Source organism: Camelus bactrianus, chromosome 16 (genome assembly GCF_048773025.1).
Source record: "Camelus bactrianus isolate YW-2024 breed Bactrian camel chromosome 16, ASM4877302v1, whole genome shotgun sequence".
Classification (NCBI taxonomy): domain Eukaryota; kingdom Metazoa; phylum Chordata; class Mammalia; order Artiodactyla; family Camelidae; genus Camelus; species Camelus bactrianus.
Window position 1 is genome coordinate 55,401,112 of NC_133554.1, and position 15,677 is coordinate 55,416,788.

The 15,677-nt window shown below is 52.2% G+C and overlaps 1 protein-coding gene across 1 annotated transcript in view; it reads right to left on the bottom strand.

The window, feature by feature from the left end:
* Positions 1-7,567: 7,567 nt before the first annotated feature.
* Positions 7,568-15,677, bottom strand: part of SRP68 (signal recognition particle 68) — a 28,310-nt gene continuing 20,200 nt past the window's right edge. Inside the window, exons 11-16 of the mRNA XM_010950743.3 lie at positions 12,901-13,057; positions 12,157-12,251; positions 11,060-11,189; positions 9,324-9,399; positions 8,875-8,927; positions 7,568-8,404 (exon numbers count right to left, since the gene is read on the bottom strand). Of these exons, the coding sequence (XP_010949045.1) occupies positions 8,177-8,404; positions 8,875-8,927; positions 9,324-9,399; positions 11,060-11,189; positions 12,157-12,251; positions 12,901-13,057 (739 nt within the window). The 3' untranslated portion in view covers positions 7,568-8,176. The remainder of the gene's footprint in view (positions 8,405-8,874; positions 8,928-9,323; positions 9,400-11,059; positions 11,190-12,156; positions 12,252-12,900; positions 13,058-15,677) is intronic.

The window sequence follows — 15,677 nt, forward strand, 5'->3', positions numbered from 1 at the left end:
GGGGCATTTGCCCCAGACAACTGGCACTAGGCACATTTTGAAAGTGGTCACCACCCAGCTGGCCTGAGGCTGCTCATCTGGCTGGCTGGTCATCCCATCCGCCCACGGCTCCAGGGCCAGATGCAGTCAGATGCGCATCATTGGGATCCTCAGAAGGGTTCCAGGCGAGCTCCTCAGGGGCTGGGACTTCCTCTGGGCCCCTCCTCCAAGGCCCCCAGCACTAGCCTGCAGGTGCTGCTAAGCCCCAGGTCTGGCGGAGCCTCCTGGGAACCCGCTGTACTTGGGTTTTCCTACCTGCCCCTCCTCATTCCCCAAAAGTGGCCCCTGGTGGCTTTTCTGAAGTTGGATAGCAGTGCCAGTTTCTTAGCCTTTTCCTCACATCGAGGGCCAGAGAGGTCATCTTGGGAGCTGCCTTCTCCTGCAGTTGTCCCCAGGGTCTTCAAGAAAGGAGTGGGTCCCCCTGTTTCCAGGCCCTCATTTCACTGGCCCAGCTCAAGAAGCCCCTTCAATAGATCTGGAGTCATTCCTGGAACCATTTGTTTTGGTGGAAGAAGCATTTGAGGGGGAGCTAGTGGGGAGCGGTGTAGACATATTGGGTTTGGAGCACTAGGACATCCTGGCAGGCCCAGCTGAGAGCAGAAAACATCCAGGGAAGAGATAAGGGTCCCGGGAGACTGGGGAGATCAGGGGCAGAGGCCTGAGACTGACCTTATGCTCCATGGGACAGAAAAGGCCGGAGGTCCTTTTAGCTGCATCCCTTTAATGAGCCACTGCATTGAATCTGGCCCTGGACAGGGGACACTGGAGTCACCCACCCTGGAGGGGCAGGGGTTGATAGTGGTAGTGGGGGTGGGGAGAGCAGCAGGAGGCCTTGACAGAACAAGCAGCGATGAGGAAGCAGAGTGGTTGCCAACATTCTCCTCCCAGCTGAGTGTGACAGTGAGACGGAGCCAGCGATGGAAGGCTGGGCCAGGAGGCCCCTCACCCTCTGCTCCAGTCTCTCTCCCCATGTTACTCCTGGGTGACAGTTTTCTTCTAATCACTCACTGCATGCCTGCAATCCACTGTTCTCAGAAAGGGGCTCATTTGTTTAAACGACTAAGGGTTCAGGAGCCAGCCCTAACTGCTGGCCTCTCATCACCAACCTGAGTCAGCTCCTTTCCTTATCTTTGAGACTGGGCAGATGATGGCCCCAGCCTAGGAAAGCCAAGCCAGGAGACAGCAGCTCTCAGTCCCCGTCCGCCTCCCCGAGAACTCCAAGCTCCTTCTTGGGAGGTGGTGGTCATGGGAAGCAGGGGCTGGAAAAAATGTCAGGACTCAAGCCCCAGGAGCGGGAGCAGTCAGGGAACGCCCCGCTGAGCTGGGCAGGGGAGAGGGCTACAGCCCGCAGGTGGTGAAAGGCAGGCAGGCTGAGATCTGGAATATCTGAGCTTTGCCTCCTGTCTGGAGAAGCCACCCTCCTGCCCCCTCGGAAATAAATGAGTATCATGGGGAGCCCTCACATGCCCCAGAGGTTAAGACAGACTGATTCACTGCAGGAAAAACAAGAGCTGAATTCCAGGCGTGACTGTCTAATCAGTCCCCAAATCAGACCCCAGCTTCCAGAGAGGGTTGACCTGCAGAAGGCAGGAAGAGCCAGGTCTCTGAGGCGGCTGTCACTGTGGGATGCTTCTATTCAGATGGCAGCGACCTCCGTCCCCAGGACTAACAGAAAGGATAGGGACAAAGAAAGATATAGGGTTCTAAATATCCGAGAAAAAAATGAGTCATTCATTTAGAAGGCCAGGTTGGGGCTGATGGCCTTGGTGGCCACCTGCACTGTCCCAGCCCCTGTGGCTCCTGGGCACTTGAAATGTGGCCAGTCTGAATTGAGATGTGTTGTTAAGTGTAAAATTCACACCGGAATTCAAAGACTGAGAATGAAAAAAGAGGATGTACAATATCTCAATGTTTTAAATTGATTACAGGTCAAAATAATATTTGGGGTAGATTGTGTTAAATGAAATGTATTTACAAAAATTAATTTCACCTGCGGCTTTTCAAACTGTTTTTGGCTTATAAACAGCGGAAGGTTACTGCTTACAGTTCTGGAGGCTGGAAGCCTGAGACCTGAGGGCCAGGCCGGTCGGGCGAGGGCCTCTTTAGGGTCGAAGACCTGTCGTGCTGTCCTCACACGGTGGAAAGGGTGTTGCTAGTTTTATTTAATGTGGCTACTAGAAAATTTAAAATTACGGATGAGGCTTGGATTTGTGGCTCACATTATAATACTCTATGACTGAGAAGCTGGACTGGGTGTCCCGAGTTTTAGCCTTCCCAGTCCTCGCCCCTGCCACACCTCCTCCTTCTGAGCCAAGCAGGAGGCCCAGGACCTGGCTTCTTGTCCTGCCCCGAGGCTGTCCCCTCACCTGGCACTTGCTTCTCCTCTGTGGACTGAGAGATCTGGAGATCAATTAATTCCAAGCCCCCCTCCATCCTGTGCCAGCTCTGACTTTGAGAGGCAGCTTACTCACACGCCCCAGCCTGGAGCTTCCAGGCAGGCTGACATGGGCCACTCACAGCTCACAGGCCCAAGGCTGGAGCAGGAGGGCTGCTCAGAGCCGAAAACACCTCAGTTCCCAGCTCTGAGGCCACATGAGGGCATGTAGCTAGGCAACCGGGTGGCAGCTTGGCTAGCGTGCCAGGGCTTAAGCTACCCGCCCTCTCCTCCAGCTCAGGGTTCCTGCAGGAAGGGGCATCCTCCCTGATGCAGCAGTTAGTGGTAATCACCTCCGATGAAGCAGATAGTGGCAATTATCTCCTTTGCCCTGGGAACCATAACCTGTTAGGCTTCCATATGCTCCTGGATCAGGACAAGATTTGCCATCTCAGGAAATTGCCCTGTTTGTACATAAGCTCAGCTATCTGAGCAAAGCTGGCTGGTAACGTCTCTTGCCTTACACTTCCGTGGCCGGCTGAGGAGCCAAGGCACCTGCACCAGCTGGCAGAGAGGACAAGGGCTGGTGGGGTGGGGAGCTAGGGGATGGGTCTCCTTCTGTCCACAGGCACTGGGGGGGACAGAGGCCCTGGGAATCCACTGGGCGGTCTGGAAGAGGCTCTCTTGGCTGCATGGCTGCCCAGCTGGCCTGATAAAAATAAATGCCAAAGGTCAGCCTGGAGAGGAGGGGACCGTAGCTTGCCCAACTAGAGCAGAACGGGCAGAAGCAGGTGCTGGCTATGACTTCTAGGTCTTTCAGGGATTTTAGAGGAAGCAACTCAAGCAAACTGACCAACCAACTCTGCCCATGTTGGGAGAGCAGGGTTCTCCATACGAGGTCTCAAGACAGGGAGCACAGAGGGGACCTCAGGAGTCTGCAAGTCCCCAGTTGGCTGGGAGGGCAAGGTCAAGGCTGCCTTGCATGCCTGTCCCTCCCTAGAAGTGATTCCCTTTCTCTAGCCTTGGGCAACTGTGGCCGGCCCCAGTTCACCTGTGGGACCAGTACGGGTGCAGCCCACACATTTGGGCTGCGGCAGCCCCCTGCTGCACAAGCCCCGCTGCGTTCCAGAGGGCTGCAGCCTGCCCGCTTTCACTCGGGGACTGCTGGGCCTCCAGGTGTCCCCAAGGGCTCTGGGCCTGTCACCTTGGAGACAATGGCTTGGCCTTTGGGGACCTGCAGCCCCATTATGGAGATGTTCAGATATGATAGAGGCGGCTAATTAGCTGTGTCCCTTGCAAGGTGAGCAGGCCAGCATGGCAGCAGGGGACAGAGTTACATTGGCTGTGTTAAAGCAGCGGGGGTTCAGCTGCAGCAAGCCCCGTTCCCCAGTCTGAGGGGAAAATGAAAGAATTAGTAACAGTCTTCTAGCTGAGGGGCAGGCCCGCCGAATCCGTCTCCATTGCCAGGAAACTGGGAGGCACACGGGGCAGCACGTTAGCCTCCACCTGCTGTGACGCCGCTGCTTAGACCCCGCAGGACACAGCTCCGGGAAGGGGAGAGAGAGAGGCGGTCTGCTGCGAGAAGGGAGGGGGCACCGTGAACCGGAGGGCCTGCGCACCCTCAGCCGTGTGGCCCCGCAGCTCGATGCACAGCAGCGCACACGTCCTGGACCGTGGGCTCAGACTAAGGCTACAGGGAGGAGGAGGAGGAGGAGAGGCTGCCATGCAGATTCGGTCCCAGCAAGGCTGGGTCTCCTCCCGAGAGGCCCGGGTCAGGGCCAGGCCAGGGCTCAGGCGTGAATGGGGCCCACAGGCAGCAGTGCAACGAGAAGCACGGTTTTCTAATGCCAGCTCCACCTGTGGGGAGCAGAGGGGAGAAGATTCTTATCTGTCAAGGGCCCACCAGGTACTCAGCCGTCTGCATGTTAGACAACCAGGTGCCCCTGTCTTATGGGTGACGACCCCCACCCCCTTCCAAGCCAAGAGGAGCCAGAGCTGACGAGCATCACCAGCTCCAGGGACCGGCTGCCTGCCTGTGGGGACTGCATTGCTTCCTGCCAGAAGATCCGTGGGAAAAGTTCAGCCTAACAGAAAAGAACGTGGTTCTCTTCCAAGGAGTCAGACTGAGCGTGAGGACACATAGTTGCAGTTAATGGAGGTGAACAAAACTGCCTGCTGAAAACAGGGACCACAGAGCAGCAAGGCTCCCCTTTCCAACACAATGCAAATCACAGTGGGTGCGGGGAGGGAGGAAAGCAGCGCCCACCTGCCTTGGAGCTGCTGGTCTCGGCACCAGCGCGAGATGTCCTCAGCCAGAGCTGCCCCAGATCCCGCCCTGGGAGCAAAAGCAACAAAACAGTACCATAGCTTCTGAGATCACAGTCCCTGAACAGCTGGAAAAGGCCAGATAAAAGTGCTCCACCAGTATTCATCAGCCGAAATTGTATTTTAACTTGTGCCGACCGACAACACGGCTCGCCAACACTCGCAGAGCCTTTCCTGGGCCACAGGGTGCTTATGCGGAGGGGAGACTCCTGCAGCGAGGGGCTGGGCCGGTCGCTTGTGTGTCCCCGCCCGCGCCCACGCAGGGTCTTCAATGTCTCACAGAACAACAGGCTAGGTTCTTCCAGTTGGTGTTGTCATGATGTAGGCAGTTTCCAATTTATCTCTTTGCTTTGGAACATCAATAAATTTTACAGCTAAATCTGGTTTCCATCTCCCCTGTAGCAGTAAGTGTCTTACAGAGAAAAAAAAAGAGAGAACCATCACATACTTTTGCTATCTTTGGACATTTTCTAGACCTCTGAAGGTTCCAAGCTTCTCAAAGCTGCAGACAGCAACGTGCTGTTTAGAATTCTGTGATCAATTAGCTTTTGTGTAGAATTGATGCCAAGTGTGTGAAATTAGCATCGCCATGGTGATGACAGTGAACAGGCAGGGTGCAGCCCCTGTCCTGGAGTCCTTGCAGCCGAGCGTCCTCTCCTGGGGTTGGGGGTTAAGCCATCACCTCAGACTCGGGAACAAAGACAGGCAAAGAGGTCCAGGGCTGTGGTGGGTGGACGGGTACCTGCCACCCCAGGCTGTCACCTCACGGCTGTGGTGAAAGGCTCAGGTTGCCACCAGAGGAAGGAGATGGAACCAAGCCTGGCAGTGTTTCATTTCAAACAGGGAATCCAAGGATCATCAGCTGATTTAACAGAAACTCAGAGCGAGTACGGCAAACAATGCATATAAAAGGGAAAAAACTGAGACTGAGCAGTGGAGGGGGGGCCTGTCCAGTCCCAACTGCCTGACGTTCCTTTTTACCAACAGAACGAACAGAGTTAAGGGTGACAGACTTGGCCAAATCATGTCTTTCCCATCCAAGGTTCAACCTTATTCCTCTAAGTTCATACGCAGAGCTTTTACCTCTAACGTCTCTGCAGATCAAAACCATCACCACCCGACAGATCAGAAAATAAAGACTCAACCGCAGTCTCAGGCATGTTCTAAAAACTGACTTATCTGAGCTTCCCCATTACTCTCAGGATCAGGGAGGCAGAAGACTCTTCCAGGGTCACAGCCCATCCTGGGGGAGGGACATGAGCCAGAGCAGCAGGAAGGACCTGCTGAAGGCAGAGCGAGTGTCCACATCCCTTCCTTACTCCTGGAGACCTCACTGCCACCCCACCCCCCCCTGCTCTCAGGGAAGGACCGCGTGGCCTCTGCAGTCTCCTTTTGTGAGTTTGCCCAGCAAAGTCTGGCCCGGCCCACGGAAGAGCCCAGGGCTGACTCTGACCCTGTTCCCATGAGAGGCGACGGCCACTTCCCAGGCCTGAGGACAGGAATGGGGTCCTGCTTTCTGTGCTCTGTCCCCCATGACACCACCTGTTTAAGGTCTAGGGAGTCCACGTGAAGGGATGTGTGAGCGAACCGAGACCTCGGCCCAGCCGGGTCTGTCTTATGTAAACATGTGCTTTTAACACTAAATGTGTCTTGTCACGGCCTCATGGGCTTACAGGAGCCACTGCTACTCAGGACAGCTAGCAGGGACACCACGTGGAAGGGCATGTCTAGTGCAGCCATGAGAAAGCGGCAGCTTAGAAAAGGTTCAAATGAGTGACTCGGGATTCTGGCTCCTGCTCTATCTAAAGATAGTAGGAAGGGCTGGAAGGACTTACTGTGAGCAAGACTAAGGGACATAAACATCTTCCCAGATGGGAACAGAAGGAGCTTCTCCAGCCCCGGCCCCATCCCCACTGCACCACAGACACCGGCCACAAGCAGGCTGGAGGACAGCAGTGGGCCTTGAATTGGGCTCCTGGTGCAGAAGGACGCCCCAGCTGTGGCTACAGCCCAGGTCAGCAAGAGAACGAGGCGAGGGAGGTGCAGAGCCTTGGACCACAGCCCCGGTGCTGCCAACCGCACCGGGGAGGGAGTTGGAGGAGGCTGAGGAAGAGGACGAAGGGCCCCAGTGCTCCCTCGGCCCATTGGGAACACCGACCGAGTTTTCAGGACCAAAATCCAGGACCTCAACCTAAGATCATCTGTGCTGTATCTTCAGAGGGAGGCAGAGAGAGAGGAAAGATATCCCTAAGTTGTGTGGCACAGATGATGAAACTTCCAGTTAAAAAAAAAAAATCAGCTTCCTGAGGCTCTTAGACCCAAAGCAAATCCTGGCGGAAGAAGAGATCCTATCTCTGAGCATCGCAAGAACACTGCCAACACTCAAGTCTAACAGCCACGTCTGATCTGTTTCCCCGCCATCCTCTTCTAACCTCTGGCAATCTCTGCCATTCCCGGGGAAACAGAGGCACCACTGAGCCCAGTGTGTTTAATGCGTCTCACACACCTCATGCTTAAGTCATTTTCACTCCCTGCTTTCTGATATTGCTTTTGCGATTTCTATTATGGATACTAGAATAGAAATAAAAAACTGACTAAGGAAAAAATAAAGGAGCAGGAAGGAAACTGATCAAAATATATGGCACCTAAAAATGACAGGCGGGGCACTCTAAAGACAGAGGGCACCCAACAGTCTCTTATCGGGCACCAGACACATCAATGCTGCTGGGAAGCCGGGAAACACGTGCCAGGACAAGCGCACGCGACCAGGCTCCAAGGAGGGAACTGGGACCAGACACGAGCGAGGGTAGGTAAAACATGCGCACGGTAGCCAGCATCTCTGCCTTTTAATATAAGATTTGTTTTCATCATTTCTGAGTGTAACATATTTCTTCTAAAAATAGAGCTCTTTGCTTGTTCTGAAACTTCTTAACTTTCACTTGGCGGTGATGGGGAATAAGGCTGACTTGTAATTCTGGGTGACGCGGCCAATGTTTCCTAGTCACGGACAAACTCTTCAAGGGATTCTGGATGCTCACAGCAAGGGTAAGTTCATTTCAAATCCATGGTACTGAAGAAACACGACAAAACATTCCGGGCCCCCATCTGTGCCTGGTGTGGACCCCCACGAACACATTACTGACCAAAGGTAATCAACCATGGCTCACGTGAGACCAGATGGCAGGAGCCCTGCCCCCAGAGGGTATGGGCAGAGGACCCTGCACACATTTACCAGAAGACGACAGGGTGCCCTTCTGGCACGCTGGTTAAGAATAGAAGTGTACAAACACACAAGACATAGGAATGCAGGGCTGAGGATGTTATACTCCTGCCTGGGGCCAATGCAGACCTGGATTTAATGTCATGGAACCTGCTGGGGTTTTCTCACAATACAGATTAAGAGTCAGAATCTTCCCCTGCCCCCAACGAAGAGCCTGGTTAGCTCCTGAATCCAAAGATGCCCTTGATGTATCCAGTGAGGCCACTCTTGGTCTTCTGCTCCAACTTGTCCTCAAGGGGTGGGAAAGCCACATGGTTGAGGGCCAGGTCAAAGAACAAAGGCTTGCACGGGATGGGCTGGAATCCCGGCGGGAAGTGCACGAGGTTGGCTTGCTTGGTGACGAGGGAAGGGTCCAGGCAGAATGTCTCAAACCGTTCGACTAGAGGCTGAAAGTCAAATCAAAGGCAGGAACTCAGACGTTAATCTCAGTCTATCCGCGGATCAGTCCCTACGTGCCGGGCACCCAGTTCAGAGCTCACATGTGCTGTCTCACTCAACCCCCACAAACCTATGAGGTGCCACCATGTTCCCATCTTATAGCTGAGAGTCAGTGAAGCCTAGTGAGGGTGAGGAGGGGGCTGGGGCTGGGGTGTAGGCCTGGCCGATGTCCAAGACAGAGCTCCTGGCCAGGGGTGCTACTCTGCACAGTAAGTTCCTAACTTTATTTGGGACCATCTAGATAAGACCTAACAAACCTTATGTAGGCAGCTTTCAAGTCCTGAGTAAAAGAAGGGAGGGAAGTAGGGTGTTTCCTAAGAAATTAAGGGTCCTCTGCTCTACACATGAGTACATATTCTTACTTAGGTGAGTTATAAGGGATCTTCTTTATTCCTGAAAAGCCACAGCCGAGACTTACCTTATTATCCTTGACTTGGGAAGAAGTCTCTGTTTGGTGGGAGTCATTTGTATCTGAAAGTTTCACAGGATTCAGTGAGAACAGGGACTTGACACACTACTGTCACGAATGATACCTATCACAACTTTAGGTTCTAAATCCTAAGCACAAAGGCAGCCAGTGTGTGGGGAGTTAGCCCTCTCCCTCCTGAGACCAAAGTTGGTGGAGAAGTAGTGCAGGTAACAGACAACAAACCCCAGAACCAATGTCACCGGCCCAGCGAAGCTGGCGTGGTTGAATGGAAGACACTCATAGGCAGAAGTAGCAGCAGGAAAAAATTCAAACCTTACAGATTAACCAAAACAACCCTTTTCAATCTTAAAACAGAAGGATGAGGAGTCGGGGAGAAGAGGGGTAGCAGTGGAGGGGACTCTGGGAAGACGGCAGCAGAGAACAGGCAGGTGGCTCACCCAGGATCGCGGCCGCCTGCAGAGAGCACTTCTCCGACCTCACTTGCGTGATGAGCTCTTGCACGTCAGGCAGGTCCTGTAACGATGCAGACAACGTGCACTCACGAGCTGGGGCCTCTCAGAGGAGTGCACTGAACTAACCTGAGGTTAAGTGACTCCACTAGTATTTTCATGGGGTTTTAGACTTTTTAAATGGTTCTCCCTACTTTAAAAACAACACCAAAGAAACTAGCCTGTTTCAAAACGGGAAAACTATGGCACGGCTTAAGAACCAATGCCTAGAAACAATGGCGACAATGATAGCTTAGTAAACCTGCCATCCACTAAATGCATGAGGTGCCAGGCACTGCTCCGTGTGGTTCACGTAACTGCTAACTGCATCTAACTGCATCTTCATGATAATCCTCAGACAGACTGCACTTGCATTTTACAGATGAGGAGACGAAAGCACAAAGAGACCAAAGAACATGCCGTCACGTGCCCAGCGGCAGCAAGACAGGGATCAGAGCCAGGCCACCTGGCTCATGGGCTTGAGCCCGACCCACTGACCTCCTGCTTCTGTGAGGGTGATGCCGTTCTCTTGCTCCACCTCTTACTTGGCAAAATTTGGAATTACCTGAGTAGGTCTGGATACTGCTGAATCCTTCACATCTCTGTTCCCTGACACTCTCCCCCAAAACCAGCCGACACATTAGGTCAGATGGACACACTAAGTTTTGTAAAAGCCTCTTTCTTCTCTCCGGAGATAAACCATCCACGCTGGTTTGCCTCCACATTCCAGACACCCCACCCGATGACAATGCCACACTGGCCACCCCATCCCCTGCCCACACTCACCTCCACCTCCTCTTTCCTCTCTCCACCTTCACGCTCTTCCTTCTTTTGTATTCACAGGTGGCCTCCTGCAAGCAAGTCTTGCGCCCGAGGCAAAACCACAAGCTCTCTGAAGGTAGTAACCTCCAGAGGTTTCTCCTTCAACCCTGAGCCCAGCGCTGTTCCAGCAGATACAAGAGCCCTAAGAGCAGCAACTCTCACACTGGCTCTGACATTAGCATCAGGAACCTTAGCTTGCTTTTCTAAACACTCTCTACTCATAAAATATACACAGGTTTCTTAGACCAGTGCTGTAAGAACCTCTATGTCCTCACAGCAGCCCACAAGTTTAAAAAGCTACAGCCATTCCACAATTAGTACAATAAACCAGATCAGCACGTAAGCTTTGATATACACCCAGATCGCCTGGGGATCTTGCTAAAACACACTCGACTCAGCAGGCCTGGGTGGGGCCTGAGAACCTGCATTCCAAACAAACTCCCAAATGCTGCTGTGGCTGGCCCAGGCACATTCTGTGGGGAAAGGCCCCACCAATGGTTCTCAGCTTGGGTGCACATTAGAATCACTGAGGGGCTTTAAAAAACCCTAATGCTCATACCAGATCCCACATCAATTAGAACCAGAATCTCTGAGGATGAGGCCCAGACATCCACCTTTTAAAAATCTTCCGAGGCGACTCCAACACGTGGCCAAGTCCAAGAACAGTAACCAGAGGAACGGCTATCCTTCTTAGAACCTGATTCCCCCGCAGGCCTGGAACGCCGCCATGAGTTACACCCTGACACCGGCAGCTCCAGGCACTCGGGGAAGCACCTCAGCCCACGGCTGACCAGGCAGGAGGAGTCGCAGCCTCACTGCACAAGTGCTTGGGGCTTGGGAACAAGGAGAGGCCAAAGGCTCACCTTCAGGCTGTTTCTGAAGGCTCCAGCATCGGCAGTCACTTCGTTGGCGTACTTCAGGACCCTGTCGTACAGGACGAGAGCTTCGCTCCACTTCCTCACCAGCACGTAGGACTGAGCGATGAAGAAACACCTGATGAGGCAGGGAAGACAGCCTCAGTGTTTTCTTAAGCAGCAGTCGCCCCAGACCAAGGCCCTCCTTGCTGTTTAGGCTAAGCTGCAAAGCTTCTTCACCTTGGGATCACTGCATGGGATGTCAGAGCCCACTACGCTCAACGTTCAAGCTTGCCAGGCTAACGTGCAGACTCCCCCGAAACCGGAGGTGACAGTGTAGGGCTGAAGCTGACCCACGGTTTTTACTCACTGGCTGACTCTGCAAAGAACAGGCAGTTCGCAAACAGCACAGGGAAGAAGCTGGAGACAGGCAGGAAGGAGGGATGCTGCCAAGCCCAGACAGACACCCTGCCCACCGCCGCCCACACACCTAAGACACAACCGCTCCTCTCGGCTCCCCTCTTTCAAAAACCAAATCCAAAGAAACCTCTTTCTAATGGAAATTACTCTGCTGGGATCAACAGAGCCTGAGCACTGCTGGTCCTTGACAGGAGCCAGAGGGCACTGGGGTGTGCGTGTGGGCTGGAAGAGGAAAGGCAAAAACACCCAGGGCTCTCCTGTGCCGTTCTGCCCAGGTCCCCAACTTGCTGCATAGTCCACTCCCACTTCACAAACAGTACAATCCATTTACGAAACTGACAGGTTTAGCTTTCTCCCAATTTAGCTCAGGTTCCCTGAATCGGTCGCTCTGGTTCTGCTAATTAACATTTTTCCAACACTTGTCCCTTTTCCACTGGGAGGAGGGAGGAAAGAGAAGGGAAAAGATGTTTAACGTATGTGCTCCCCAGCTCCCCTAAGCTGTCCAAGGAGCCAAGCTACCCTGGAAATGCCCAGCCACAACCTGAGACTTCCCTGGAACATGCTAGGCTGACTGCTCTCTCATCACACAGCCAATGACCCAGCCTTTTGGGGGACGGGACATGCTCCCAAGGCTTCTAGAACCATCGGATGGTAGAAGAGACCCTGTCTGTCCCACGGGGACTTACCTGTAAGCCTTGTACACCAGAGTTTTGAGGCCTATCTCTTTCTGGAAGGCTCTGTCCTCCTCTAAGCCAGGAAGCTGGAGCAGTTCCACAAGATTCTGCACAACAGATGCAACAAGGAAACTCATGAAGAGGAGGCCTCATACTGAGTTTCTGACAGAAGACTTGTAGAACAGACATGGGCAAAAAGAACCACCCTAGGCTTCAAATAACGGGGAAAAGTCTGTGACAAGTGACTCGGCAGCAGCCATCCCTGGTGTCACCTCCGCCCTCCTGATACTGAAAGCCTGTTTTTCTTTTCTCTCTTAGTCACACCTCACCTCCCTCAGAGGCTTCTTGGACCGTCTCAGCTAGAGGGGTTCTCTCTGGCTCTGAACCCAGACGGCCCACTCACGTGGCATCTCCACAGCCACCTTGTTTGTGTGCAGGGCTCTCGTCAGCTAGCTGACTGACTGACTGACGATCTCCCAGCGGGCTGAGGCAGGGGGGCCTCAGGTCCCAGGATGCCCCATAGCATGCGGGAGGCTCCCTTGCCCAGAGAAGCGCTCAGTCAGCACCTGCGGGTTCACTAGTGTCTACACGTCGACACATCTGAACAGCGGGCTCACGGGCTGCTGACCTGGTACAAGCACAAGACCTCTGACTTCTACTGAGACACCAACGCTCCCGGCTGTCACAGCCCTCTCGCTATGCAAAGCTCGGTCACTTTGCACGGGCCAGGCTCTCGCTCTCCCAGTCCCCAGGCACCTGCAGGATGATGTCATAGAGCCGGATCAGGTCCTGGGGCCGGGGAGCGCGCCTGCTGTCGTCATCCGGCTGTTGCTGCAGCAGTGCCTTCTGCAGACCTTTAGCCATGTTCTCGTTGCGCTTGATCGCTGTTGACAGCTTGATGTAAGTCAGGTAGCTGGAATGTACCACATGGCAGCTCAGGTTATGCTCAGGGAAGCTGATGTTCTGGGAAGAGCACGGGACCACAAGCTGGGACTGACCTAGGGGAAGTGTGGGGTGGATGGTGTGTCATAATGCAGGGCCGTTAGGACTGGGCCTTAAGCTTGAAGGGCCTCAAATTCTGGCTGCTGTTCAGTGGCTAACTTGCAGGGGACCAGTATGAGACCTTATGATAAAATTTGATTTTAGGTGAATCACATCCACTCTATATTTTTTAAATAGCCACAGAGCTGCTAATTTCAGAGGGCATGGCTGGTCCTTAAGATGACTGATGAATGATGAACTAGTTCCAGGAACAAGGACTAGTTAACTGCCTGGCCCGCACTGTAAGGACAGTGTACTTGCGTGACAGCTGCTCCTACTCATCTGATGACCTTCTCTTCTCAGAAAATACTGAGCCACAGTCTCTTTGGAGGGTTAGGCACAGTAAACACGTGTATGTATCAGAGACCATGTATGATGCCTGCTTATTTTAACTGCACCATCTGGAAAATCTCTTTAATATTTGGGGATTAAAAACATGGTAACTATTTAAGTCTGTCTAAGAAGTATTTAGGCCTCTAGATTCCCACCCCACTGTGGCAGAGGCTGGAGGCATCCCTGGGAGAGGATACAAAAGAGGCCAGGACAGGGGATACAGGCATAGCTGATACAGGGGCCCCATAAAGAACCAGGGGAGCTGAGGGACTGTCAAGTTCCGAGTGCCGACCTCCTAGCCGCCTTCTCCTACTCAGCTTCCAGAACAAGAGTAGCCCGGTATATTCCAGGGATCTGACCAGCCCAAGAAAAAACCCTTCAAGATTCGAGTCGGGGGTCCTCGGTGGAAGGGCAGAGCCAGAATGCCTACAGTGAAACCCACAGCTGACGAGCTCCACGGATATGTGCAGAGCTCCCACAGATACGCCCCAGTCTTTAACAGGAGTAGATGAAGAAGGATCACCAGGCCTTTTAAGGGAAACCTCTAGTAAGACAGAAGAGGCCAAGACCGAGAAGGAAAAAAAAAGCAACTTGGAAGAACCAGACTTTGCAGGGAGAAGAAACCTTCACACAACTATTATTAGTAATCTCAGAAGACAAGGGAAGACTTCGTGGTTGTGAAGTTAGAATGAGACACTACTTAAAAGTAATATTCAAAAAACCCAAATGACTTCTTAGAAATTAAAATGGCATCGGAAATGAGAAAGGCTATATAGGAGTCAGATGGGCGGTCAGGAGGGGTCAGGGTGTAGAACAGGAGTGGAGCAGCTGAGAGCAGGCTGTAGAGGATAGTGGTAAGAAATGCCGAAATCCCAAAATCCAGAAGTAGCAACATGCACTGTCATTTAGAGACATGAGAGTAAATACTGAAAGAATTTGTTAAAAGAATTAAAAGTGGCTGCTTCTGAGAAATGGAAGGAAAGGTCATGAGATGGATTTTCCTGAAGCTTTGCAGAAAAATCAGACTCTCAAAGTAAGTATCATTCACAGAGTGTTATAGGAATCTAGATACATCTTTACAGAGTTTTATTAAAACACAAGAGCCACCTGATTTCTGCCTTCCGTTTACCCCGAAGCTGATTTCTGATCCTAAATGAAATCATAATCCCGAAACTAGCCACCTGTAGAGGCGGGTGAACGGCTCCAAGGGCAAGGGGCTTCACAATTTGAAAGTTTCCTGACCCTTGTTGAAGCTCTCTGGTCTTTCAAGGTTGGGAAGCTGATCAACTCCTCACTTCGCCTCTCTGTGGCTGTTAACTACCAACATGTGCCCTCACCTCCTGGGGCCTCATCTTTCTCACGGGGTTGTGGAAACAGAAGGCGGCTACTGGCCACTCTTGCTCGATATTCCATGCATCTGCGTCATCTGGCAGTTAATCTGACATTCGCATGGTACCAAATTCTCCAGGAACAGAGATTAAGATAGAGACAGGAGTTTTTGTGGGTTTGTCTTAAAAAAAAAAAAGGGAGGGGGCAGGTGAAAATATTGAAAATATTGCCAGGTTCACTAAAAAGTTACTAGCAGTGACTAAGAAATGAACTTTCAAGGTCACATGGAAAGAGAATCTGACAAGAAAGAGAGAAATGGAGTTTTATTTTCTCCTGAGGAAGTCTGAAAAATGTCACTCTGCCTCCTTTCTTCTGTGAAACAAAATGATCCACCTTTAAAAAAAATTAAATTTGACAAGATGATTTTAAAATGCATATAAAAGAGCAAAGGGAGAAAAACAGTCAAGATATGCCTGAGGGAAAACCTGGTGGGGGAACTTGCTCTGCCAGATACCAGGACTTGTCATAAAGTTAAGAGCAAATCACCGCACTGGTGTTAGTACAGACCAACAAATCAGCAGGGCAGAAGAGCCCAGAAAAAGAGCATGCAAGCAGAAAACAGGACGTGCTCCTGCAGAGTAGCAGGGAAAGGACAAACAGTCAATAAATTGTACCCTGGAACAATCCGTTATCCTCAAGGAAAGGCGAAGTAGATCCTTACCTCATTCAAAAATAAACTCCAGATGGAATTCAACTTGAGTTGAAACTGAACTTAAGTGTGAAAGGGACGACTTAAAAACACTCAGAACACAGAGGGGAGAGTGGTTAGA